Below are 27,317 nucleotides of genomic sequence, written 5' to 3'. Positions count from 1 at the left end.
CTTTGTTTCCCTCTCCATTCTGCCGTTTGACTTTAGAGAAGTAATGAGAAACTTCTCTCTCTGGCTCTATAAAAGAACCTGAAATCCAGACCCAGATGAGATGGTTACTTTGACAAATTAGTCTTCCATCTTCTTGGTCAACTGGCTTTCCAAATAAAGTCATACTCCTTGCCTCAACACTTCTAGGATTATTTGGCCTGTCGTGCAGTGAGCAGAGCAAGCTTGGACTCAGTAACAAGCTGGGTCATCACACCTTCAGGAAAGTGTTCTCTGTCCTCCTGACACACATCCGGATTTCCCCACCAGAAGCCCTCAAGGGCACCCCAGACCCTTCTCACATCCTGCACTTCTGTTCCAGCGTCTTTTAGACATTTTTTTTCTGCAGTCGTTTCTCCTTGGTTTTCTCTCCCACCAGTTCATAAGCTTCATGAGGGCAGGAAGTGAGCTGGCTTTCACTCAGTCACTGCATCCTTGGATCTTCATGTAGTGCCTGGCACACAGTAGGTGCTTAAAGAGTATTTGCTGAATGAAGGAAAGGGGATCAAGACTTGTGCCCTCTAAAAATAGAAGATGCTTCATTTGAGAGAGTGAGGCTTCCATCATCAGGAGCATTCAAGTACAACTGGATGTTTGTCTGGAGGGTACATATGTGTAGAGAGGAGTCAAGCAGGAGATGTATGTACCAGGTGAGCTTTCAGATCACCTTTGATCCCAAGAAGCTTGAGACCTGAGGAACCCATGATGAAGTGGCTGGCTGGTGATTGTCTGAGAGACCCACACTGACACCTGGCTCAAATCTAATTCACTTTTTAATCTCCCTTTATAGTTGCAATATTCAAGTCTAAGCATTTATTTTATGATTGGTGTAGTGCTGTGCTCAGTCAAGACTCTTTTTGACCCTGTGGACTGTAGCCCAGCAAGCTCTGTCCATGCAATTTTCCAGGCAAGAATACTGGAATGGGTTGCCATTTCCTTCTCCAGGGCAGTTTTCCCGATCCAGGGACTGAACCCGTGTCTTTTGCATCTACTACATTGGCAGGTGGATTCTTAACCACTGTGCCACCTGGGAAGCCTCCTGATTCTCTTTTTAAACTATGAAAACATATCATTTTCATCTCCATTATTCATTTTCTCATCTTAAGAATGGGATGATAATAATTACACCCCAACCCATGGGATTACTGTGTGTATAAAAATGCTGTCCTGATGTTCTCAGTTGGGTTTCCTAGAAGCAGAGCCTGGGAGGGGCTTCTTGAAAACTTGATTTATTAGAGGCATGTTCTCAGGAAAAGCACGGGTGGAAGGGTGGGGTTGCGTTGAGGAACACAGTTGGGGCAGAGATAGAAAGTAATGAAAGGATGTGGTCTTGGCTGCTGATTTAACCTGTCCCTCAGACTGGTTCCAAATAGGAAAAGGAGTACGTCAAGGCTGCATATTGTCACCCTGCTTATTTAACTTATATGCAGAGTACATCATGAGAAACACTGGACTGGAAAAAACACAAGCTGGAATCAAGATTGCCGGGAGAAGTATCAATAACCTCAGATATGCAGATGACACTACCCTTATGGCAGAAAGTGAAGAGGAACTAAAAAGCCTCTTGATGAAAGTGAAAGAAGAGAGTGAAAAAGTTGGCTTAAAGCTCAACATTCAGAAAACGAAGATCATGGCATCCAGTCCCATCACTTCATCAGAAATAGATGGGGAAACAGTGGAAACAGTGTCAGACTTTATTTTGGGGGCCTCCAAAATCACTGCAGATGGTGACTGCAGCCATGAAATTAAAAGACACTTACTCCTTGGAAGAAAAGTTATGACCAACCTAGATAGCATATTCAAAAGCAGAGACATTACTTTGCCAACTAAGGTCCCTCTAGTCAAGGCTATGGTTTTTCCTGTGGTCATGTATGGGTGTGAGAGTTGGACTGTGAAGAAGGCTGAGCGCTGCAGAATTGATGCTTTTGAACTGTGGTGTTGAAGAAGACTCTTGAGAGTCCCTTGGACTGCAAGGAGATCCAACCAGTCCATTTTGAAGGAGATCAGCCCTGGGGTTTCTTTGGAAGGAATGATGCTAAAGCTGAAACTCCAGTACTTTGGCCACCTCATGCAAAGAGTTGCCTCATTGGAAAAGACTCTGATGCTGGGAGGGATTGGGGGCAGGAGGAAAAGGGGACAACAGAGGATGAGATGGCTGGATGGCATCATGGACTCGATGGATGTGAGTCTGAGTGAACTCCGGGAGTTGGTGATGGACAGGGAGGCCTGGCGTGCTGCGATTCATGGGTCGCAGAGTCAGACACAACTGAGTGACTGAACTGAACTGAGCTGAACTTGGGGATCTCTGAAGCATGAACTGTATCATCTTCCAACAAGAGGGCTGACTTTCTATAACCCAGACCAGTCAGGAGTCATTGGTTGCTGGGTTCTCTGAGAGGGACCTGACCTCCCAAGCAAACAACTTCCATTTGGCCGAGGATAAGAAGAAGGCAGCTAGACTTTAGAAGCCAATCCTGGGATTTTCCCAGTGGTCAGTAGTTAAGACTCTGTGTTGTCAATGCAGGGGGTCTGGGTTGGATCTCCGGTTAGGGAAATAAGATCCCACATGCCGTTTGGTGTGGCCAAAATATACAGTTTTTTAAACAAAAGGGGAAAGAATAATGGATGACATACACTTAAATATGATTTTAAAAATAAATTTTTTAAAAAGCCAAGTGCACCAGTGGGCGTGAAGGAGACCTGGGTGGACTCCGGAAACCTCCACTGTACATGTTCATGGTCACTGGAACGGGAAGGGCTTGACCTTGGTATCCTATCGTGTTGTCAAGGAAGTGGAACCTTCCAAAGTTTCAGCAGCTTGTCCAAAGCCTAGTTATTCCAAGAGTGGAAGTAGACCTTGAATCTAGGGTGTCTGCCTCCAAATCTCTTATCCTTTAAACAATCCTGCTCCCAAGGCCGAGGCTCCCCTGGCTGGGGGAGGGTCTGGCCAGTGGGGGATCTGGGAGCCCCCAGAACCTGGAAAGAAAGGAGCTCCCACCCCAAATACTCAGCATCAATGTGTCAACCAGTCTCAGTAGGGCTCTTGCAAACTCACTCCTTCTGGTTCCCACAAAGGAAGTCAACATGGTCTGGTGAGTGAGAGCTGCTAATAAAAGCCTGCCTGAGCCCCCACTGAAGTGCAAAGGGGACTGACTGACTGTGTGAACCACAAGCCTTTCCTGACTGCAAGGAGAGAAATCAAGCCCGGGGCTACCAGGCTTCCTGCACACACGGACACCTAGGTGCACACCCACCCACAGCACACGAGCATACACACACCACACACAGTTGAACACCAAGATGCCTTTTCAGGCACCTCGCTTGTAGGCAGGCTCATGGCCACCCACAAGCACCCACTTCCTCACACTCAGCCCTGCAGCCGCACACACGGAAACACACTCGCACACTTACAAGTGCAGACACAAAGTTACAACCCACATCCAGATACCAATATGCCTCCCCACCTCACCCCCATCACAGGTGCACATTCAGAAGAACAGAAATGTACACACAGCCACACATGCGTGTGACTATCAGGGTCACTCAAGGAGTCACACGTACTCTAGAGCATATTCTTTCAGTGATCAGATACTCCTTGTGCAGTGGATGTCAGTGGTAAATAATCCACCTGCCAATATGCGAAATGCCAGAGATGCAGGTTCAGTCCCTGGGCAGGGAAGATCCCTTGGAGGAGGAAATGGCAACCCACTCCAGCATTCTTGCCTGGGAAATCCCATGAACAGAGCCCAGCAGGCTATAGTGATGGAGTAGCAAAGAGTTGGACATGGCTAAACTACTGAGTGCCCACCCACATGGCTAAACTACTGAGCGTGCGCGCACACACACACACACATATGCCGATTTGTCTAGACATGCAGGTACGTGGACACACGGACACACGTTCAAGTATCTCCACCCACTCACACACACACCGATTTGTCTAGACATGCAGGTACATGGACACACGGATACACGTTCAAGTATCTGCGCACACACACACACACACACACACACACACACAAAGACAGACACACACATGTACACGCCATAGATAACAAATACACACAACCATTTCCCTCCCCCCAGCTTTACTGAGATATAACTGACCACACACAGTCTGATTTCTCAGTGAGTGAACATGCCAAGCGGTGTAGTTTCTTGAAACATCTTGCCTCGGTGTTCTCTCCCCGCCTCCCCCTCCCCCATCCTTTTTCCCACTCCTGCTCTCCTCCCCCTTCATCTCTCCCCTCCTTCCCTCTTCTCCCAAAGTCTGTGTGTAAGTTCAGTTGCTCAGACGCATCCAACTCTTTGTGATCTCATGGACTGGAGCCTACCGGTCTCCCCTGTCCAAGGGATTCCCTAGGCAAGAATACTGGAGTGGGGTGCCATTTCCTCCTCCAAGGGCTCTTCCCTGCCCAAGGATCGAAGCCGAGTCTCCCGAGTCTCCTGCATTGGCAGGCAGATTCTTTACCACCAATGCCACCTGGGGAGTCCCCTTCCCAAAGTCCATCTCTTATTTTTCTCAGGAGATGGGTGGCTACAACCCTGTTACAGTTGTAAGAAATGCAACGTGAAAATCTTGTGGGCCTGGATTTCTTTCTTCCCTTGTGTTGCTCTGGTGCTTTTTCTTTCTTTCTCTCTGTTTTAAATTGAAGGACAGTTAATTTACAATATTCTGCTCGTTTCATGTGTACAGCAAGGTGACTCGGTTATGTATACATAGATTTTCAGACTCCTTTCCGTTATACAATGATTACTGCAAGATAACGAACAGCAAAGTTCCCTGTGCTCTACAGTAAATCCTGATGGCTCATCTATTCTATATATAGCAGTATGTATCTGCTAACCCTGTGCTCCCGATTCTTCCCTTCCCACCCTCTTTCCTCTTTGGCAACCATAAACTTGCTTTCTGTGTCTGTAAGTCTGTTTCTTTTTTGTAAATGAATTCATTAGTGCAGTGTTTTAGACCCCACATCTAAGTAATATGGTATAATATTGGGCTTTCTGTGTCTGACTTACTTCACTTAGTTTGATCATCTCTGAAAGAAAGTGTTGGTCACTCAGTCGTGTCCGACTCTTTGCAACCCCATGGACTGTAGCCCGCCGGACTCCTCAGTCCATGGCATTTTCCAGGCAAGAACACACTGGAGCGGATTGTCATTTCCTTCTTCAGGGGATCTTCCCGACTCAGGGATTGAACCCAGGTCTCCCACATTGCGGGCAGAGTCTTTACCATCTGAGCCACCAGGGAAGCCTTGACCATCTCTAGGTCTATCCATGTTACTGCAAATAGAATGATTTCATTCTCTTTTATGGCTACACGATATTCCATTTTATATATTTACATCTTCTTTATCCATTCCTCTGTTGATGGACACAATCCACCCTTTTTCTTTTGCTCAGATCAACCTGACTGCCTTTGGCTGAGGGTAGGGCCAGATGCTGATGATCTCAGAGGAGGCGGGTGCTGAGTGGGAAGGAAGATTAAAATCTGTCCTGGAACCCAGAACTTGAAGAATTTGGTTTTAAAGCTAGAGGGACAAGGAAGGGATCTAGTTTTTGGCCACGGGCTGCACCCTTTTCCCCAACTATCAGACCCAATCCCCTCTCCTTAGGAAGAAAGTCTTGAGGCTAGGGAAGAGATAGAAACTTGCTTAAGCACGGACTTGTACCCAGGTCTCTGTATCCTGTTCTGAGCAATTTTCCTCACACCAGCCACACCAACTCACAGTCAAATGGCTGGATGATAAAGATGATGGTGGTGGTGGCGATGGTGATGAAGGTTGTGATAATGATGGTATTGATAACGATGGTGATGGTGATGACGGTGATGGGGGATGATTATGATGGAATTACTGGTAGTGATGAGGGTATTGACTCACACACAGTACCTACTCATGCCAGGCTCTGTTCTACACTCTTAAGTAAATTATTACTTTCACTTTGTCCATGAGGCAGCTAAGGCACAGAAAGGTGACATCACTTGCTCAAGGTCACACAGTAACGATGCCTGGTAAGCTCAGAGAAGACAGTGCCTTGACTCAAATGCTGCACAGGCAGGATGCCAGAGCAAAGAGAGCCTGGGGAGACCCATCCACCCTCTGGGGTCTCTGTACAGATGGGGCATCTGGAGCCCAGGGGAGGGGCCCTCCCCAGGTCACACAGCAAGAGTCTCCTTCAGGGAGAGTTCCAATGCTGACGCTCAACCAAGCCAGGACTCTCTGAAATGGAGAGTCTCATTACAGAGAGAAAAAAAGTCACAGTTACAGTCAACCGCAGGCTGTCTTTGAGTATTGACAGCCTCTAGAAATGATCCGTGGTCAGTCTTGTTCAGGACCCCAGCACGGGCTGTGTACAGTGTGGGGAGACACCCGCTGCCATAGTAAGTATTAAAAATGAGGGGCTTCCCAGGCAGTCCAGGGTTAACACTCCATGCTTCCACTGCAGGGGCATGGGTTTGATTTCTGGTTGGGGAACTAGGATCCCACATGTCATGTGGCATGGCCAAGAAAACAGAAAATGGAGGTCATCTCCTCCTCACCCCACTTTCTGCTTTCTGTACAAAAAGAGACACAGGACTGGACACTTGGGTAGCTTGGTTTTGCCTATGGCAATGATTTGAGATGACCCAAGATGCCCATCCCCCTGCTCCTGTTTCTTCCCAGTTGCTTTCAATTTCTGACATTCCACCATCTGAGATTCATTCCTGTGTCCTGATAACCATTGCAGCTGTCATACAGGGACAGGTGCCTCACATATCTCATCTCATTGGCTCCTGGGAGGAGGCTTCCTCCTTACCCAGATATGGAGACTGATCCTGGGAAGGGCTGCCTCCTCCTGATCAAAGATCCCAGCTAGTAATGGTCAAGCCAAGATGGCCACCCAGGTTTTTTTTTTTTTTTTTTTTTTTTTTTAGAATTCAGGACCTTCTCTCTACTGGGGCAGCCATTGGTAACTTGGAGTCCTCCCAGCTGTGACTCCTGCCTCTAAAAAAAGGGTGGAGTGGACTTTTCATGTAGGTGCCTCCTGGCCAGTGAGCCTGGGGGCATGAAGGTGAAGCATGAAGCTGCCTGATACGGCAGCCAGAGCCAGGCACGGGGCAGGGCAGGTGCCTCCCGACGGTGCTGCAAAGCAGAGAAACAGACCAGGCTCCCAGCGCCTGGCTTGACAGCCCACAGGTCAGAAGCCAGGACTGATGGAGACAGATCTGAATCAACTTTCTTATCTAAAGAAGGGTTTTTAATTTTAAAAAATCTAAAAACTTCATACATTGATGCTTTTGAATTGTGGTGTTGGAGAAGACTCTTGAGAGTCCCTTGGACTGCAAGGAGATCCAACCAGTCCATCTTAAAGGAAATCAATCCTAAATATTCATTGGAAGGACTGATGCTGAAGCAGAAGCTCCAATCCTTTGGCTCTCTGATGCGAAGAACTGACTCATTGGAAAAGATCCCGATGCTGGGAAAGATTGAAGGTGAGAGGAGAAGGGGAAGACAGAGGATGAGATGGCTGGATGGCATCACCGACTCAATGGACAAGAGTTTGAGCAAACTCTGGGAGATAGTGAAGGACAGGGAAGCCTGGCATGCTGTAGCCCATGGGGTCGCAAAGAGTCAGACACGACTGAGCAAGTGAGGAAGTATGTGCTTACAATAAGCACTGGGTCAGGGAACATCTGAGGCAGAGGGAACAGCAGGTACAAATGCCCAGGTGTGGATTATACGTGACCTGTTTGAGGGACAGCACAGAGGAGACGGTGGCTGGAGCCTTCGGGGGCCCAGGAAGAGTGGTGACCAGGGAGCCAGGTTGTGCCTGAGCTGAGGTCTGCAGGGTGAGGAGGGGAGCAGAGGGAATTAGCATGACTTAGCGGGGGGGGGGGGGGGGGGGGAACCTCATGCCCACTGGGTTTAGTGACTCAAAAATTCAAAGAATAACTTTATATAATTGACCATAGGAGCTCACATTTATTCGGTGCCTTACTATATTTAGAACCTCTTTTATGTGAACATATGTCACTTTTTATTCTAACATACCCCTGGGAGGCAGAGATAATTATCTCCATTTTATAGGTAACTATCTATAGAAGAATAGATAGGTATAGGACAGAAAATGTAAGTGATTCTTTTTCCCCTCAAGGTCACCTGGCTTGTGGAATTTCAGGAACAAAAACTGAACCGAGCTGATCCCAGGCTGGTTCTATTACACATTGTTTTTTTTCTAATGCCCAGAACATGACGTTCATTCAAACTCTTAAGAAGACCCAGGACATTAGCGTTTTTAAGTTGCATTTTTATTTTATTTATGTGCTTAATTTGAAAAATAGAGAAGATATTCTCAGGGAATAACAATCCTGAAATATACAAGGGTTTAAGTGGATTATTTCTTTGAGCTTTTTTGAAAGTTGAGAGGAACACACTTTTAACACGGTGGAATGTAGCTTTATTAGTTTTGGTTGCGAAAATAAAATTTTATTTCAACTGGTAGAATTCTTTGGCGCTGGAAGCACTGACAGTTTTCAAAAATGAACCCAAGAGCCTTAAAAAACTTGGCCTTCTCCCTGTTTCTGCCTTTTGAAATTAGATATATGTAAATGCCAGAGGTGGAATTTAACATCATCAGAAAACAAATGACTTCCAAGTACCAAACCAAATAAAAAGGATATATCCTTGCCTGGAGATGATGATTTTAATAGTATTTCCCTGGTTCAATAAAGGATGGAGAAGCTGATGGGCCTTTAAGGAGCCAAGTCAGCCTCTGGTCTCCTGGGCTTGTCAATTCCTCCCATCTTATTTATTGTCCAACTGGAAGGAAAGCAATTATCTGATGCCAGTCTCAAGTCAGAAAGCCTTTTCTTCCTTCCTTCTCTCCCTCCCTCTCCCCACTTCCTTGCCTCAGTAGGGGAGGAAGGCACTGTTCCTTTACCCTCTCCTTTCTGTTAATGCAGCCTGCAAATTAAACTGACAAAGACAGATTAACTGGAGAAAAAGGCATGTGTTCCTTTATTGATGCTAATATTTTTATATGAGGGGGCTTCACAGGAAAAATAAAAGTGAAAACCCAAAGAAGGGATTAGACCTGAGGTCTTATCCATCATTTTAACAAAGGATAATAAATGGTGGAGAAGTGACTAGACAAAGTAAAGGAGTTGGGGCTACTAGGGGTGGTAAATTGTGGGAAGGTATATATCTGGAGGAAGCTAATGGAAGATAAGTGTTATTTGAGTCAGGTTGTTTTGTTTATGCAGACTCACCTGATTGCTGGTGATAAAGGTTGCTCTCCTTCTGGTATGCGTGGGGGTTGGAGGTGGGGGAGGTGGACCTTCACAAGGAGAATTTATGTCATCATTATGAAGGGAAATTTATGCCCTGCTTTTAGGCAGAAAGGTAAGAGGGGGAAAGTGGTAGCAGAGAGTTTTCCCTGTGTCTGCTGCTTCCCAATTACCTTCAGATCCAAATAGTCTTTATGCCAAAGTGACGTATTTTGGGGGTGGTGTATTTTTTTAAATTGTTTTGTTTGATAAGTAGAGAACTTTGTTCACATAAATGCTCCACCATTTTATTTTATTTTATTGGCCATACCACGCGGCATATGGGATCTTAGCTTCCCGACCCAGGGATCAAACTCCTGCCCCCTGTACTGGGAGCACAGAGATTTCACCACTGGACGCTGGGGGTGGGGAGGCTGGGGTGGGGGTGGGGTCGGGTGGCAAGTTCTGTTTCCCTTAATTCCTCCTTCCCTCCCTTCCTTTCTTCTTTCTTTCCTGCCCTCCTTCCTTTTGGACTCCTCTCTCCTTCCTTCCCGTGTGACTTTACTTTTCAGTGACAGTGATAGCAGGGGTGGGACTAATCCCTCCAAGGCAAACTCCGTCCTGCCTTCCTCAGTCCCCAGGGATGATCACTCCAGAGGCTCCCTTCTGTGGACAGGATAAAAGGCGAATTCTTGGTCTCGGCGCCGTCCAAGCCTCTCCGCCATGGCCCCTTAGCCTCGGGCCGGTGGCCCTGTGGCGCCGGGGGAGGACCTTGCCTGTCCTATCCTCTGTCCTTTGCGTGAGCTCCTCTCCTTCCTGTTCTCATCCCCCCAGCTGCCCTCTTGCACCCACACTTCCTCCAGGACTCAGTACTCAGCCTCACCTGCTTCTCCTAACTTGACTATTTCTGGAAGGTGCTGTTGAACACTTTCCCCTTTTGGCCCTGAGAGTTTCCCCTCCTTTCTGGGGCCTGAGGAGCACGTGAGAGAAGAAAGAATGAAACCCAGCTCTGAAAAGTTCTAGTAGGTAATTTTGAGGAAGTCACTCCCCCGTAGTCCGAAACTCATTTCCTCATCTGTAAATTGAAGGGCACGGCTGGCCATCTCCTGGGGCTCCAGGGCCCTGTGCGTCTCTGGTTCCGGGAAAGTTTCCCATTTCTTTGAGCCGGGATTTCTGTGGGTCTGGCTCATCAAACTCTGCAGACCCCGGTCTTCCCCCTGCCCCCTCCCGCTCACTCCCAGCATGCCCCTGCTGATAAGCTCTTCCCCACAAAAGCCTTGAACAGACAATTTCCCATCAACTGAAATGGACTGATGGGGCTTGTAGCTACACAGGAAGTTTTGTTCCTACAGTTATGATAAGTGCTACGAAGGGGACACCTGTGAACTCTGACCCAGTGACATTTCACTCAGGTCCTTAGCCAGGTATAAAAATAGAAGAAGATGTGTTTTTTTTTCTGTTTATTTGCAGGCGGTCCTGCAGACTCAGGATGCCAATCCTTTTTTGTTTTCTACCTTGCAAACATTTTGCAGTTTACCCATTAATTCATGTGGCATCTTTCCAGTATGTGTTGTATTTTGATGTAGTCAAATTTATTTATATTTTTCTTTAAGGTCAGTGCTCTGTGTGTGTGTGTTTAAATAAACACTTACCTATTCTGGAGTAATAATGATATTTTCCTCTGAAGGTTTTAGTTTCTCTTTCCTTTAGGTCAGTTACTCATGTGATCTGTGGCATGGATGTGCACACACACGTGTGTGTGTGCACGCGCATGTGTGTGTGTGCACGTGTGTGTGTGCGCACATGTGTGTGTTAGGAATCTAATTTTACTTTTCATATGGATTGCTCAGAAACACTTTTTAAAATTGTGATAAAGGTCATCACATAAAATTCACATTCAAAATGGGTAAGCCGTGTTTAAGTGCACAGTTCAGGCCATTTAATGCATTCACCGTGCTGTGGAACCCTCGGCACTGTCTATTTCCACAGTGTTCTTCATCAGCCCGAGAGGAAACCAAGTACCCACTTGGCAGTCACTCCCGAGCTCCCTCCCCCAGCCCCTGGTAACCATTTATCTGCTTTCTGTCTCTATGAATTTGCCTATTTTGGATATTTCCATAAAGTTGAGTCATACAATACATGATCTTTTGTGTCTGGTTTCTTTCACTTAGCATGTTTTCAAGGTTCATCCACATGGTAACATGAATCGGTATTTCATTCCTTTTTATGCCAAATAATATTCCACTGTATGGATGTACCAGGTTTTCTTTATCCAGTCACTGCTTGAAGGACACTTGGATTGTTTCCGCTTTTCTGCTGTTATCAATAGCGATGCTATCAGCATGCCCGTGCAAGGTCTTGTTTGCCCACCTGTTTCCAATTCTTTTGGGTTCAGCAATTCTTCCTCCGCTGATCTGTAGCCCCATTTCTGGCCTACACTGAGTGTCCACATGCTTGTGGAAACTCTTCGTAGGCTCCTTATTTCGTTTCCTTAGTCCAGTAATCCATCCTGGCACCAACCCTATGCTGTTAGAGTTTCATGGTGTGTCTTGATATCTGGCTGAACAACAGCCCATGGCTCACCTCCCTGTTTAGTCAAGACTGTCTTGGTTACACCTGGCCCTTTGCTCTTCCATTCAGGTTTTAAGAGCAGCTTGCCAAGTTCCACAAAACTCTGCTGGGATTTGTTTTGATAATATAGGTTGATTTGCAGAAAATGGCTATCTTTGTGATGCTGAAGCCTTCCAGCACACACTCATGGCTCTTTCTCCTCCTCCCTAAAGACTTTGGCTCTGCTTGGGTCAAAGAGAGATTTGGCTCTCCCCTAAGTCTTCACCTGGTGAATTCCTCCTTCTTCTGGTCTCAGGGTCCCCTGCAACCTGTAGTTATCCCTCAGAGCCCTGATCACAAAGGTCCCCTAATCATTCATTGGGTGGGTCTTCTTGGTTAAATGTCTGGGCTGCAGCCATCCCCCAGGGCTACGATCCTACATGTTTACCTTGATATCCTCAGCTTGAAGATCAGGGGCTGACAGATACCGAGGTCCCAGTATTTGTTAAAAGAATGAGGAAGGCCTTCTGGATGCAGAGCACTTTGGTTAGACCTAGAGAGGTGGGGAACAAGAGTTACCTAACTTGCCTCTGCTTCGGCTTTCTTTTCTGAAAATTGGGGGATGGGATTAGCATGCACAGAGGATGACATGAGCTGAAGTATGTGAGAGGCACCTGGAGCAATGCCTGGCAAGTCATCAGAGCTACCTGTGCTCATCTGCCTCATCCCTCTGTCAATATTCAGCCTCACACTCATGTGATTCCAAAGCCCTTTCCCCAACATTATCCCATTTTGATTTTGCCTCTACCATGAACTAGTCACCTTATTCCCTTTCAGCATATGACACAAAGTAGTCTCAGACAGGAAGAATGACTCATCTAAGACCTTAAACCTAGAAGTCTTAACCCAAAGCTAATGTATGAAATCTTGAAGGTGTTTTACAGATCAGCCATTCAGTCAGTAAAAGTGCCAGTTAGATTTTGAGAGCTATATGTTTGTGCATACATGCTCAGTTGCTTTAGTCATGTCCGACTCTTTGTGACCCTATGGACCATAGACCGCCAGGTGCCTCTGTTCATGGGATTCTCCAGGGAAGAATACTGGAGTGGGTTGCCATGCCCTGCTCCAAGGGATCTTCCTGACCCTGGAATCAAACCCGAGTCTCCAAGATTGCAGGCAGATTACTGCTGAGCCACCAAGGAAGAACTAGATAGGTCTTCCCAAAACAAACAAATCCAGATCCAAAGTATTGACTTAAATTATTTTTATTTTATTGTTACTGAAATAGGTATAAACCTAAAATTAACCAGGAAGCTGTCATGCTCACACTCTATAAACCAACCGTAAAACCAAAACAACATTTCTAAGTAGATACAAACGCAACCTCAAAACCAATAAAATACACAATAAGAACATTAAATTAATGTGACTTTTGCATTGAGTATAATAGCGGAGGGATGTTTTTACATGTTCTATTTCCTGTGTCCTGGTCTTTTGATTTTGATCACGATGAGCTATCATTTGAGCCACTTGAATTACTGTCATAGTTTTCTTAAAAAACAAACAAACAAACTCATTTATTGTCCAGTTTGATGGACTGAACAATTGAAACAATGCATCCTTAGATGCAACAATGAAAACATGGGGAATGATGCACTTAGTATAACATCATTCGTATATTTACTGTGATACTCACCACTAATGAACTATTGCAAGTGAGTTCACCCAAGACAATAATGGAGCGGTTTGTGCTTTTGCAAAGGATGTATTGTGCTGATTGTCATGGAACACCTCCTTCCTGAGCAGCCATGTGGGGTTGATGATTCAATTCTCCCACCCATTTACTCTGCAGGAACTGTAACAAGAGGGAAAGGGTCAGGGCACAACTTTTGAAAGAATGACATAGTCCAAGGATACAACATAAACCAATTAGAGCCAAATGGAACCAAAGATGATAACTTAATCCTCAATCAGCAAGTGAAATGACACACCCAGAGGTGCCATGGCAGTTCCAAAGCACTGTTAAAAGACCAAGGAGTGGGCACGATGGCCCAAATCCTGGAACTCTCACCCCTTCCCCCAAATAGTTGGAATAATCCCCTCGCTTATTAGCATATGAAATTACCCAGCCTATAAAAATGAAACACACCAAATTTCGTGGCCCAGTTTGCCCTCTGCAATGGCCCACACTCTCTGGAGTGTGCTGCTTTCTATATCTGAATAAATCCACTTCTTACCTATGACTTTGTCTCTCACTGAATTCTTTCTGCAATGAGACATCAAGAACCTGAGCTTCATTAGGTCCTGAAACCAGGTACTGGGAGTTTTGGCTGGGTTTGAGTCCCAGCCATGTGGGTTCAAGTCCCAAGCAGGGTTTTGGCTGGGTTTGAGTCCCAATCTGAGGTAAAAGGTTTCAGAATCATCAGGAACCTCCATCCTCCCAGGTTTCCAGAAGTCACTTGACCTCCTGCAGCCTCTTATATCCTTCACATATTTGATCAGGGCTCTGTTCTTTTCTCATTAGCATGAAACAATTAAAATGGTGCATCATACCCAGGCTCTGTGCCATTTTCATGGTGTCAAATTACAGTTTCAACTCGTTAAAATATTCAAGAAGCTAATTTCTTAGCCCCTGAAGTTGAAGTTCAAAGGCAAATGATCCCCGCCAGATAAAATTCTGTGTTTCGCAGCAGCAGAATGTATGGCCTGGAGCCCGAGAAGTGAGATAATCGTTGTGGCTACCAGCATAGAACTAAGTCAGCCGGCTGTGCCTACATCAACTCTCCAGAAGTGAAATGTAGTCACGCCGAGCTCAGAAGCACAAACTGTGAAATAGATTTTTTTAAAAAAATTTGTTTTCTAGTTCCGTTCTAAAATAATTCTAGTGGAGAACCATAGGGCCTGTGCAGAATTCTGTTTGAGGAACTCTGGGCCCGAAGACTACTAAGTCTGGGAACAAACCCTGGCAGGGCCGGCGCTAGGTGCCCAGTGACCAGCCCCTCCCATGCGGAGCTCAGGATGTTTGGGGGCTCCAGCGAGAGTGGCTCCCGGCTGCCTGTCGCTGTCATCTGCACCCTTCCTTCCCCAGGAAACAAACAGTGGATCAGACCTCCCAGGCTCTCCTCTTCCCTCGTGTCTGGCGGGGCGCCAGGGCTTCGGGGCTCCTCCCCGCGGTCCTGGGTGACAGACCCCACCCCACCCTCCGATGCTCCGGGTACCCCCTCCGCCCCCGCCCCACGGCCACCCCCACCACGCGCAGGCCCAAGAAGGCAAAGAGGCCCAGCCACCCTCACCAGGGATTGTCTTTTCTTTTTTTGCTGGTTTCAGGCTTTTTTCTGCCTGAGTGAAAATGAAACAAACACCCCCCTGCGCCGCCCTGCCACCAGACACACACGCGCACCAGCACTCGCGCACTAGCGCGCGGGGCCTCCCAGCGGCCGTGTCCGGGGCGGGACCCGCTCTGCACAAACACCGCGGGCCGGGCCGAGCTGGGAGCGTGCCGCCCGCTGCCCAGCGCCCGCCGGCTCCCTCGCGCCCCTGCCCGCCGCCCCGGAGGAGCGCCCGGCGGCCGGCAGACGGGAGCGCAGGCGGCACACCCCGCCCCGGCACGCCCCGCGGGGCTCGGGGGGAGGCAGCGAGCCGACTATTCCGGCAGCCGAGGACGCCGCCGGGGAGCCGAGGCTCCGGCCAGCCCCCAGCGCGCCCAGCTTCTGCAGATCAGGTGGGTCCCACGAGGCGCCGCCCCAGCCCCCTGAGCCCGCGAGCCCCCGGGGGCCTGGAGCCGGGTGGGGGCGGCGCGACGAGAGAACGGGCCGCCGCGCCGGCCCTGCCCTGTTGCTGCCCTGCCCGTGTCCCCGCTTTTGTTCTGAGCGCTCCCGCGGTGCCCAACTCTGACCCGGTCTCTGTCCCATCCCGTCCCCGTCGCAGCCTCTGCCCAGCCTTCCGGACTCGGGCCTCTTGAAGCGCTGCGGGCAGGGCTTCCCACGGGGTCCCGGGGGGGTGGAGGCGGGAGAAGGCAGGCTCAGGGGGCGCAGGGCGGGACCAGCGAGGAAGTCTCGGAAGGAGGGAGGGCTCTGCCCCATCTACGGGGCAGGAGGAGGAAAGGGGCGCCCTCGCCCTGGACAGGGTGGGAAGAGGATCCCTCCGGGAACGGGGCTCCTGGGAGGGCGAAGGAGGGGCGCAGGAACCCCTCAGAGCCGGGGGCGCCGAGAGGGAGAGGTCGGGGAGCTCAGAAAGCCGAGGACCAAGCCCAACACCCAGCACGGGGAAAGTTTCAAACGTAGTAACTTCGGCAGCTACGAGGCCGGAGGCGTCGGGGTGATGGGAGGCGATCGGGGCCCTTGAAGTCTTCAGACCACCACATTCCCACTCCAAAGGGACACCACCCTGCGTTTGAAAATGGCAGAAAAGCAGCTAAACAGAATGATTGCACAAACTCTTGAAAGGCGTCCAAGAAACAGTAAAGTGGAAAAAAATGTCAGCACGCAAAGAGAGAAAGCAGAGCGACTTGAGATTCCCATTCTTCCCGCGGGCCGGGGAGGGGAGGGACTTAGACGCGGAGGTTTGTCAGCCAGCGCGCTCCTCTCTGCGGAGGCGAGACCCGAGCCCCTGCGGCGGCGTTGGTGGCTTTGCTTGTCGTTTGCGCTCCTCCTCAGCAGGCCTCGTGGCCTCCTCCGTTTACTTAGAAATGGGTGGGTCTCAAGGGGCCGGAGGTGGGGCGGGGAGCATCTGGCCCAGCTGCTTCCTAGCTGGGAAACCCTTTCCCAGGGAGAGCCTCCGTTTCTGAGACCACGAAATAGAGACAGCTGTGAGTGAGGAAATGCCAAGGGCAGAGGGGCTGGGGTGGGTGGGGGGTCGCGTGTACCTGGGGGAAGGTTGTGGGTGTTCTGTCGTCCTTCTGCACCTCTTGGGCTACGCGAAGTTCTTTCTTCCTTCCTGGGAGTCATTTCTGGGTCTTCCTTGCCTTCCTTCCCACGTTGAGGGGGGAGGGGGCAGGTGCAGATTCTTAGTTATTGTTACATGGAACAGGTGCACAATGACTGAACGAGCTAGCGCTGGAGACGTCCCTCGGGTTCATCTGGTTATGGGGATTTCAAACTTTGCCCCTGAGAGGCCTAGAGGCCTGGCTCAAGGGGCACCATGGTGGGGGAGGGGAGCCTGGGCTGCAGGGCGCTGATCTTTCCCTTCCATCTTTCAGACAGAACCAGTTCAGGTCTGTCTTTGCCTCCTCTAGATACTGGGAAACCCTGGAGGCTGTTTTCAGTATCAGATTCTTCAGATCCAGTCTGATCTGGCCCATTTTGATGTAGCAACTGAGTCTAGAGGTGTGCAAAGTGATTTGGGCAAGACCCACCAGTGGCCAAGCCTTGCCAGGAAACCTGTGTCCTTAGTCATTGGTCAGGAACACCTTTTCCCGTTACTGGTGGCTCTGAGCTTTTAGCATCGGCCCACCCAGACCCTAAAACCAGGACCACCAGGGCCACCTCTCTACCCTCGGGAGAAACAGCCCAGGAGTCTCCTTCGCTAAGCTTTCCAGGCCTTCAGCGAGCCTTTCACATACAGTTTGGTTTCACAGGCTGAGGTCAAAAGAATTAGGTTCTCCAGAAACTAATCAGCACACTGCAGCTTGCTTTGCCCAGCCTAACAGGTATCAACCGACTTTATCGTTGAGGCAATGTAGGCTGAGAGACCAAGTAACTTGCTGGTGGGCACTCAGTTCCTAAATCGCAGCTGGGATTTGAAAGCAGCTCTGTCTCTAAGGCTTCTGCTCTTTGCATTGCATCATCTCTCAGGATGGCTAGAAACTTATTAATGGGCAATTGTCATGGAGATTGAGGCAAGGGTGCGGGGAGAAAGACTGAAGGGGGACTGGTTAAGGGAGGGGGCTGACATTTATATAGGTGCATTCATAGCATAAATACACTTGTATTTTAACTGAATGTTTTCTGCCCTGTGCATTTGTGGACACTCAATCACTAAGTCAAATTGGACTCTTTTGCGACCCCATGGACGGCATCCTGCCATGCTCCCCTGTCCATGGGATTCTCCAGGCAAAAATACTGGAATGGGTTGCCATTCCCTCCTCCAGGGGATCTTCCTGACCAGTGATCCAACTTCTTTCCCGCTGAGCCACCTTTTCTGCCCTGTATATTCTCATTATTTTAGTTTTCATTTTCTAGATACTTTGCAATTATTTTCTTGAGCTAAGTTTTAACTAAAGTATACTTTTCATACAATTAAATTCACAGTTTGTAAGTGCTAGGTTTACCACATTTTGACAGTTGTTTGTACTCATGTGACCATCACCCAAAATGAGATAAGAGATATGAATTACCCAGGGACGGCAGAGCCTGGTGGACTGCTGTCTATGGGGTCGCACAGAGTCGGACATGACTGAAGCGACTTAGCAGCAGCAGCAGCAGCAGCAGCAGCAGCAGCAGAAGGATCCCATTTGTAGTGAATTTGACTTCCACCCTTCCAAGCAACCAGTTGGTGATTTTCTTCATCACTGATTAATTTTGCCTGCTCTGGAACATCACATAAATGGAATTGTACTGTGTGTCTTTTTCATGTCTGGCTTATTTCATCTGGCACAGTGTTAAATTCACCCAAGTTGTTGTGTATATGAGTGGTTTGTTCCTTTTTAATGCTGAATAGTATTCCATTTTATGGATATACCATCATTGCATATTTATTCTCCTGTTGATGGATATTTGAGTTATTTCCAATTTGGGCTATTATTTCTTCAAGAAGTCTTTTGTGGTCATTTGTTATCACTTAGGAGAGAAATTGTGGGATCATAAAGGGTACCATTTTACATTCCCACAGCAAAGCCTAAGATGTAATTATTCCACATCCTTGTCAAGATATGGTATTGTCCATCTTTTTTGTTTTAGCCTTTTTTAGTGCCTGCATAGTAGTATTTTATAGCTTCTATTCTTATGATAGAATTTTAAGAGTTCTTGGAGAACACAGCATGATCAGGGTGAAGAATATGAAATAAGATGCAAAGAGCCAACTCACTGGAAAAGACCCTGATGTTAAGAAAGACTGAAGGCAAAAGGAAAAGGGGCCAGGAGAGAATGAGATGGTTGGTTAGCATCACTGACTCAATGGCCATGAATCTGAGCAAACTTGGGGAGGTAGGGAAGGACAGAGGAGCCTGGCGAGCTACAGTCCCTAGAACTGCAAAGAGTCCGACACGGCTTAGCAACTGAAAAACAGCAACACGGTGGAGGTCATTGGGAGGCATGACTCCTGCGGGAAGGGACCAAATGGTGGCTGGAATTGTGATTTTAGGAATAGGAATTTATGGGCTCAGGAAAGAGCTCTCTCATGTCAGAATGGAGATTTAAAGATCTGGTCCTTGTACTCTGTAAATAGGCAAGTTGACTCATGCTCGTGGCTTTAAGTGCTAGCTCTGTAACAATCATCTTTATCTCCAGTTCAGATCTCTATTATAAGCCCCCAGTTCACATGTTTAACTGCCCTTTGGGTATCTCTTCTTGGATGTCCCAGAGGCAATGCAGACTGGACAACTCCAGAACAGAATTCATTATCTCCTTTTGGCTTTCTGTCAGGGATCACTGAATGAATAATTGTGCTACTCGCTAAGAGAATACAGAAAGAGGAATGTCTGAGGTTGAGCAATGAGATACTGAATTTAGTTCCAAGCTAACTCTTGTGGAACAATCTCGGAAGATAAGGACTCGATCAGTTCAGTTCAGTTGCTCAGTCCTGTCTGACTCTTTGTGACCCCATGAACCGTAGCACGCCAGACCTCCCTGTCCATCACCAACTCCCAGAGTCCATCCAAACCCATGTCCATTGATTTGGTGATGCCATCCAACCATCTCATCCTCTGTCATCCCCTTCTCCTCCTGCCCTCAATCTTTCTCAACATCAGGGTCTTTTCAAATGAGTTAGCTCTTCGCATCAGGTGGCCAAAGTATTGGAGTTTCAGCTTCAGCATCAGTCCTTCCAGTGAAAACCCAGGACTGATCTCCTTTAGGATGGACTGGTTGGATCTCCTTGCAGTCCAAGGGATTCTCAAGAGTCTTCTCCAACACCACAGTTCAAAAGCGTCGATTCTTCGGCGCTCTGCCTTCTTCACAGTCCAACTCTCACATCCATACATGACCACTGGAAAAACCATAGCCTTGACTAGAGAGACTTTTGTTGGCAAAGTAATATCTCTGCTTTCTAATATGCTGTCTAGTTTGGTCATAACTTTCCTTCCAAGGAGTAAGCATCTTTTAATTTCATGGCTGCAATCACCATCTGCGGTGATTTTGGAGCCCAGAAAAATAAAGTCAGCCACTGTTTCCCCATCTATTTGCCATGAAGTGATGGGACTGGATGCCATGATCTTAGTTTTCTGAATGTTGAGCTTTAAGCTAAATTTTTCACTCTCCTTTTTCACTTTCATCAAGAGGCTCTTTAGTTCTTCTTCACTTTCTGCCATAAGGGTGGTGTCATCTGCATATCTGAGGTGATTGATATTTCTCCCGGCAATCTTGATTCCAGCTTATGTTTCCTCCAGTCCAGCGTTTCTCATGATGTACTCTGCATATAAGTCAAATAAGCAGAGTGACAATATATAGCCTTGACTCACTCCTTTTCCTATTTGAAACCAGTCTGTTGTTTCATGGTCAGTTCTAACTATTGCTTCCTGACCTGCACACAGGTTTCTCAAGAGGCAGGTCAAGTGGTTTGGATCTCTTTGGATCTCAAAGCCATCTCTTTAAGAATTTTCCACAGTTTATTGTGATCCACACAGTCTAAGGCTTAGGCATAGTCAATAAAGCAGAAATAGATGCTTTTCTGGAACTCTCTTGCTTTTTTGATGATCCAGGTCCACTCCTGGTTTGGGACCTCTGGGCTTTTCCCCATGCTGCTTCCTCTGCTTAGAAAACCATTCCCTCCTCCCCTAAAAACCTACTTACAGACTCCTACTCATCCTTCAAGACCCAGCGTAATCATCTCTAAGATGCCAGTCTCTTCATTCTGCTTCTTGCCCCCCGCCGTGAATTAGGCACTTCCCCACATGGATCTCTGGACATCCTGCAGTGCACACTCTGACACATTTGGTCACATGTCATATTTCTCCCCTCCTTGACCATGAACTGCTGGAACCCACCGTGCACGTGACCACAGGGCTCTTTGCCTGGCTCACCCTGCTGGCTGAGAGTGGCCTCCACTGACTGAGTTTGCGCCTCTGCTGCCTGTCAGACCTAGAACAAAATACCTCCCCTCTGAGCCTGGGCTGAAAAGCTCTGCTGATAAAAAGCTTCATGCTCGCTCCTGCAAGAGGGAGGCCAGGTAGGTCAGACTGGGAAATCAAAGAGTGATGTAGATTTGGACCATGGACTGAAGGCAAGGGGGTCGTCATTTAGTGTATTGAACCCAGAATTATTTATAAAATTCCTTGCAGTTTCTAAAAAGAGGAAGTAAAAGTATGCCATAGAAATCTCCAGACAAAGAGCTGGTCTGCTCAGCTTGTCGGAATGGGGGGTGGAGGCGCCAGACCCTCGGCTACCTCTGGTCAGACCTGGCTGCGGCTCTTGCTGGCACTGTGCTCCAACTTTGTTGCCAGATAGAGTTTCCTAAAGGAGAGGTGGCGAGGGCAGCGGGGGGACCTGAGGTTGCGTGTTTACGTGTTGTGTCCGCGGGGAAACTGCATGCAGGGGTTCTCCAGGGATCTGGGTGTAAGGGCATATGCTTCCTGCAGGGTTTGTCTCGGGCCATGTGTGGTGAGCAGATGTGAACAGCAGGATAAAGCATGGAGTTGCTCCCCGGACTGGGTCCTAACTGGAGAGTGAGTGAGCTGAGACAGAGGGGGCACATGTGGGAAGGCAGAGGGAGAGAGGATGTCTAGAAGGATATGGTCAAGAGGGTTGCATGGCTGAAAGGCTAAGTAGAGGACTGGGCCCTGGAAGGGGTCAGCTGGTTGTGGGTTGACTGCAGGACCCTGGTGGGAATGGAAAAATACTATAGCATTGTTCTTCCTGGCCAGTTAGATAAGTGAGGTCGTATATCCCCCTCACTTGAGGCTCACGAAAGCCCTGGGAAGCTGGCAAAGCAGGAATTATCCTCCCATTTTATGTGTGGGGAAACTGAGGCTTAGAGTTTTGATCTTTTGACCAAAGTTTCTCAAGAATGAAGTGAAAGAACTGAGGCATGAAAGCCCAGTCCTCACTCCAAACATAGTTTGACTTGGAGATCCTGGTGGGCTGTGGGCAGGGGAAGTGAAGGTGATTCTAAAGAAAGGGGAAGGCACGGGCTGGGGAGCAGATCCATTCCCAGCCCAAGAGAGGGCTCCTGCCTAGCATTGCCCAGCCCGGAATTAGCCCGAATGCAAAGTAGCTGCTGGAAGAGGGTGGAGAGAGAGGCCAGGTCTTGTGATTAGTTCTTAAAGAAAGTTCCCAACTCCATCCCAGTCTGGGTGTCTTATCTTTCAGAGCCTTACTTTAACATGCCCTGGTCTTGGCCACATGGGGCAGGGGTTTGTCAGGGCAAGTGATCAGGATGGGCTTCTTGGAGGAAGTGACCTTCCAACTGGTGGGTGGCCAAGGTGGGTGGGGGTGGGGTCACTGAAAAGAGCTCTGAACTGAAAGTGAGCTGATCTCACCCCACAGGCCGTGGAGACTGCCGGAGCCTCAGTTTCCTTGTTAACAAAATGGTTTGAGGCTGTGATCCAGGAAACTTGCCCTTGGGCACTATCTGCTGTTAAACAAAAGGCAGACAAGTCCAAACCCACAGGAAATGAACATTTCAAACTAAAAATGTGCCAGGGAGAAGTAGCTGCTGAGGTGTACAGAGAGATCCCAAGCTTTGAGCTTCCCACCTGTGAATTTGAGTACCAGGAACTGTGGTTCTGAAAGATGCACCTCTTGCCAAGATTCATGCTTTGAATCAGATCTTATCCAACATTCATCGGGCCCCCAGATCTTCATTTACTCCTGGTCAGAGCATCTAGAATGCACTCAGCATCTCTGCTAGACACACCTGAGATTGGCAGTGGACAGAGAGGTACAGTCCCCCCGCTGCTTCCCTGCAGAGATGGAAGTCAGCTTGGGAGACAGTCATTAAATAGCCAGCTGCACAGAGGGAGCCATGACGGAGAAGCACGGGAGGCAAGGAGGACCGGGCGGGGGGAGGGGGCAGGGGTCTGTACCTGTCAGGGCAAGTGATCAGGAAGGGCTTCCCGGAGGAAGTGACCTTCCAACTGTGGCCTGCAAGATTCGGAGGCTGAAGAGGGAAGAGTGTTTCGGGCAAAGGTAGGAGGCCCTGAGAAACAGTCATCCTCATCTTCTCCAGGGCTGTTCCCGAATCCAGATGGCCCTGGTGTCTGGAGGGGCACCGAGGGGGGTCAGCTGCCCAGCGGGGTGACGTTGTATTTGGCAGCAGCTATGTGCAAAAGCGCAGCTGTCCTTTCTCCTCTGTCAGGGAAACCACGAGTCCTCAAGTGGCCAGCCAGCTGTCCCCAAGGGGAACTTGCCTGGCATTTGCAGGCAAAGACAAGACAGTTCACAAAATCAACGGTGAGGTTTACTTTAAGGGGAACATGGCCCCCAGAGAGCAGGGACGGGGTCTGGATGCTCTAGCTTGATCTACACTTGTCTGTATGTTGGCGTTTTGTATGGCAAACTATTTTCACATGTTAGCCAGAGCTGTGCAGAGGGGGGTGTGTGCAAATTAATTGAGTGCTTAGGAATTCATTGCCTGGCATGAAAAAGCTCCCTGAATATTTGAGGCTGATGTATTGAGAAACGCAGGAGAATCCGTGGCTGCAAGCAAGGGATGAAGCTTCTAGCTCACTGAGGCAGAGGAGGCGTGTGTGTTGGAAGCATTTTTTGCTGTTGTTCATGGTATCCCTGGGGAAGCTGGAAAAGTAAGCTGCCCAGAACTAGTAGAAGTCGGGCAACAGACAGCACACTTAGGGTCTCCCAACAGGAGCTAATTGTAGTTTTTGCTGTCACTGGAGCCTCTGTAACATTTCAGTGGCATCTGAGCCTCGGTGCTTCTTCTTTAGGACACAAAGCTACTAAGTGACCATGCTGAGGTCACTCTCCTGCATTCCAAGTCCAGATGAATGGCTGGGGGAGGGTCTAGGTCATTCCATTCACGTGGAGGAAGAAGGGTCCTGATGATAAGCTGAGAAGTCACAAAATGCTCCCAAGCTGCCAAGGATTGGGGTCCAGTAGTGCCATGAAATCCTACATGTCTAAGCAGAGTCACAGGGCCATACCTACCAGAGGGAAAAGTGTTCTGGGCCTTGGTCAAGTTATGGAGCCCCTGAGCCTCAACGTTCCCATGTGTAAAATGGGTCGATGTGGATTTGAGAGATAATCTATGTGTTTAGTGCCTGATATGGTGCTGCTGCTGCTGCTAAGTCACTTCAGTCGTGTCCGACTCTTAGCAGGCTCCTCTGTCCACAGGATTTTCCAGGCGAGAGTACTGGAGTGGGGTGCCATTGCCTTCTCCGGACGTGGTGCTAGTGAGTGGCAACTACTGTTACCATTATTATTAGTAGAAGTGATAGTAACTTCATTCTGCTGTAACCAGCGCAGTTATATTCCTGAAGGAAGAAACTCAACATATGAAAATCTAGAGGAATTAAGAAGTGACCACACACATTTATACAAACAGGTTCTCTGCAGGGTGTTCCTTTAAATTTTTACCTTCACAATAGACTTATGATAAGATTTAATGTGTCAAATAAATAAACAAACAAAGGAAGGGCCCTCCTTAAATACTGCTGTTGAAGAGAACAATTTTTTTCCTGGGACTGACAGATCTGTTTGAAGGTCCTGGATTAGCTTCCTCACTGTGGAAGCCTTAAAAAAGGAAGAGGGAAGTTGATTGCCTCAGGACTTGAGGCACCGCCCCCACATACAGCCCCAGGAGAATTGGACTACACTGCCACACTCTCTCCCTGGAAAAACAGACTTCCACAAACACGGAAGGCCAGGATTAGAGCTGGAGGTCATGGTGTGCCCGTAAATGTTTCATGACCAGCTGAGAAATGAAAGCTCAGGGACTTCCCTGGCAGGCCAGTGGTTAGGATTCTGCACTCCCGCTGTAGGGGCATGCGTTTGATCCCTGGTTGGGGAGGCAAGATCCTGCAAGCCATATGACGGGCCGAAACAGCAACAACAGAGACCCTGATATGTCTCGTTTGCCAGTTTTCATAGTAGAAATATTTCCACCGTGAGTGGGGAGCATGGTGCTAGAGCGTATTCTCCACTACATCTAGATACAATAGGTATGAATAACCTTGAGTATAGCCTGTAGGGAAACAATTAGGAAGTGATGAGTTTTGATGACTACCTTTGATCTGACTACATTTCATTTAGTCTTGAGTTTATAGAATTTAATTTTTCATAGTGACTGTGTTTAACAACTTGCTCGCCAAGTTCCTGAAAATTTAACGACTGGCTCTTGCATGAGCCAGCTCCAGCGTGCTGCTGGCTGCAGAGGTCCTTGGGGACCCTAGAGGACCCAGTGAAAATTGATCGTCCCCCGAAACATGTTTCCCCTACCCCGAGGCAGTCTCTGACATGCCAGCCTTCTATTTGCTTTATTACCCTTGTCCCCACGTGAAACTATGTCTTTAATGACTTGTTAATTATTATGGATTTGTTTATTTGTTTACCAACTAGAATGTGAGCTCTGTGAGAACAAAGGCCTTCTTGGGTGGTTCATCTCTGAATCCCCAGTGCTGAGAACACCGCATGCATGCAGCTGCCCCTCAATAGCCATGGATCGAATGCATGAGCAGAGACAGGGCCAGAAGCCTTCAAGGGTTCAAATCTTGCCTCTGCTACAAAGTGCATCTTAAAAAAAAAAACTGGAGTGTAGTTTTACAGTGTTGTGTTAGTTTCAGCTGTACAGCAAGTAGATTCAGTATATTATACATATATATTCAAATTCTTTTCCCTTGTAGGTTATTAAAAGATTTTGCATAGAGTTCCCTGTGTTATTCAGTAGGTCCTTATTGGATGTTTCAAATGTGTGTGCGTGTTAGTTGCTCAGTTGTGTCTGACTCTTTGCAACTCCATGGACTGGGAGCCCGCCAGGTTCCTCTTACCCATGAAGTTCTCCAGGCAGGAATACTGTAGTGGGTTGCCATTCCCTTCTCCAGGGGGTCTTCCCAACCCAGGGATTGAATCCAGGTCTCCTGCATTGCAGGCAGATTCTTTACTATCTGAGCCACCAGGGAAGGCCCATCTTATATATAATAGTGTGTATATGTTGATCCCCAAAGGGTGCATCTTTCCTTGAGCCTCTTTATCTATAAAAGAAAAGAGTTGGAGCAGAGACCCCCAGGGTTCCCTTCAGCTCTAAAAGGTCTAAACCTGATAAAGGCATCCCTTACCCACAGTGCAGCCCAACAGGGATTCTTAGCTGAGCATCCGCAAGGGTGAAAGCCAGTGCACTGTTTCTTAGGACCGTCGGTTTTATTCTTTTCTTCTGGGGATAGCTTTTCACACTGAGTGCAGCGTGGCTTCTCTTGAGCGGCCATGACTGGCCCCAGCCCAACGTCCTGGGCTGTGCAGCCAGAGAGCTCAAGCCAGGCCCTGCCAGTTCAGGGGCAGCAGAGAGTTGGAGGCCGGTTGCATCCATCTGCAGCCACACTTTGAGACTCTCAGCGGCTGGTGAAAACAGATATTTGAGTCTCCTCCTTTTGCAGGTGGATTTTTTACCAACTGAGCTATCAGGAAAATCTGCCTGCAGGAGACCCCGGTTCGATTCCTGGGTTGGGAATATGCCCTGGAGATGGGATAGGCTACCCACTCCAGTATTCTTGGGCTTCTCTTGTGGCTCAGCGAGTAAAGAATCCGCCTGCAGTGCGGGAGACCTGGCTTCAGTTCCTGGGTTGGGAAGATCCCCAGAAGGGAAAGGCTACCCACTCCCGTATTCCGGCCTAGAGAATTCCACAGACTGTATAGTCCATGGGGTTGCGAAGAGTTGGACATGACTGAGCAACTTTCACTTCTCTTTTCCTTTCACAGGTGAGGCTGGACAGGGTTTGGGACTCTCTCTGTGAGGAGCACACCTCCCTGTCCCCAGGGAAGAGGCCACCCATTGCTGTCTAGGGAGTCTACCTGTCTCTTCTCTGTGGTCTGTTTCCCTCGGGGCTGATCTGACTGAATCCAGCCTCCTCTTCCCTGGAAGGCTCTGGGCAGAAGTAGGAACAGAGATAAACCAAGGCCGTATCTTCTGCTGCATCTTACCACCAACCCCCACTTCCCTCAGGTTGTCCCCCATCCCCCAGGGCAAGCTGGGGATGGGCCCACCCACCCCCCAACTACTGACTCTGGGTGCAGCCTCCTTGAGTGCCAGCAACCCCACGGAGCAGCTGATCTCCCAGTCCATCTGCTTTGGGGCAGCATCATAGGGATTTGTTGTTGTTGTTGTTATTTTTTGCGTAGTTCTGTGTTTGTACCATGCTTGGCTCACACTGAGATTCGGATTTGCT

At 48.4% G+C, this 27,317-nt stretch overlaps 1 protein-coding gene and 1 long non-coding RNA gene across 6 annotated transcripts in view; one reads left to right on the top strand and one right to left on the bottom strand.

Annotated features, from left to right (window-relative positions):
- On the bottom strand, positions 11,103-15,848 carry LOC108637163. 2 transcript variants are annotated; one of them, XR_001918853.1, is made up of 3 exons: positions 15,729-15,848; positions 13,530-13,688; positions 11,103-12,386 (listed from the first exon to the last, which is right to left on the bottom strand). It is a non-coding gene; the product is annotated as an uncharacterized LOC108637163 (long non-coding RNA). The 2 variants fall into 2 exon arrangements; XR_001918854.1 differs by lacking the exon at positions 11,103-12,386 and adding an exon at positions 13,145-13,384.
- The window catches only part of LOC102168270 (N-acetyllactosaminide alpha-1,3-galactosyltransferase), a 71,667-nt gene continuing 59,445 nt past the window's right edge, over positions 15,096-27,317 (top strand). Inside the window, exon 1 of one of the 4 annotated variants that reach the window (XM_018055707.1) lies at positions 15,096-15,554. In XM_018055707.1, the coding sequence (XP_017911196.1) occupies positions 15,183-15,554 (372 nt within the window). In that variant the 5' untranslated portion in view covers positions 15,096-15,182. Of the gene's footprint in view, positions 15,555-16,537; positions 16,641-27,317 lie in introns of those variants that run through there. The other 3 variants (XM_018055705.1, XM_018055706.1, XM_005687037.3) reach the window with 3 other exon arrangements.

The sequence above is a fragment of the Capra hircus genome, chromosome 11, assembly GCF_001704415.2.
Source record: "Capra hircus breed San Clemente chromosome 11, ASM170441v1, whole genome shotgun sequence".
Lineage (NCBI taxonomy): Eukaryota > Metazoa > Chordata > Mammalia > Artiodactyla > Bovidae > Capra > Capra hircus.
Note: the sequence above shows the minus strand (reverse complement) of the source record. Positions and strands in the feature narration are given on the sequence as shown.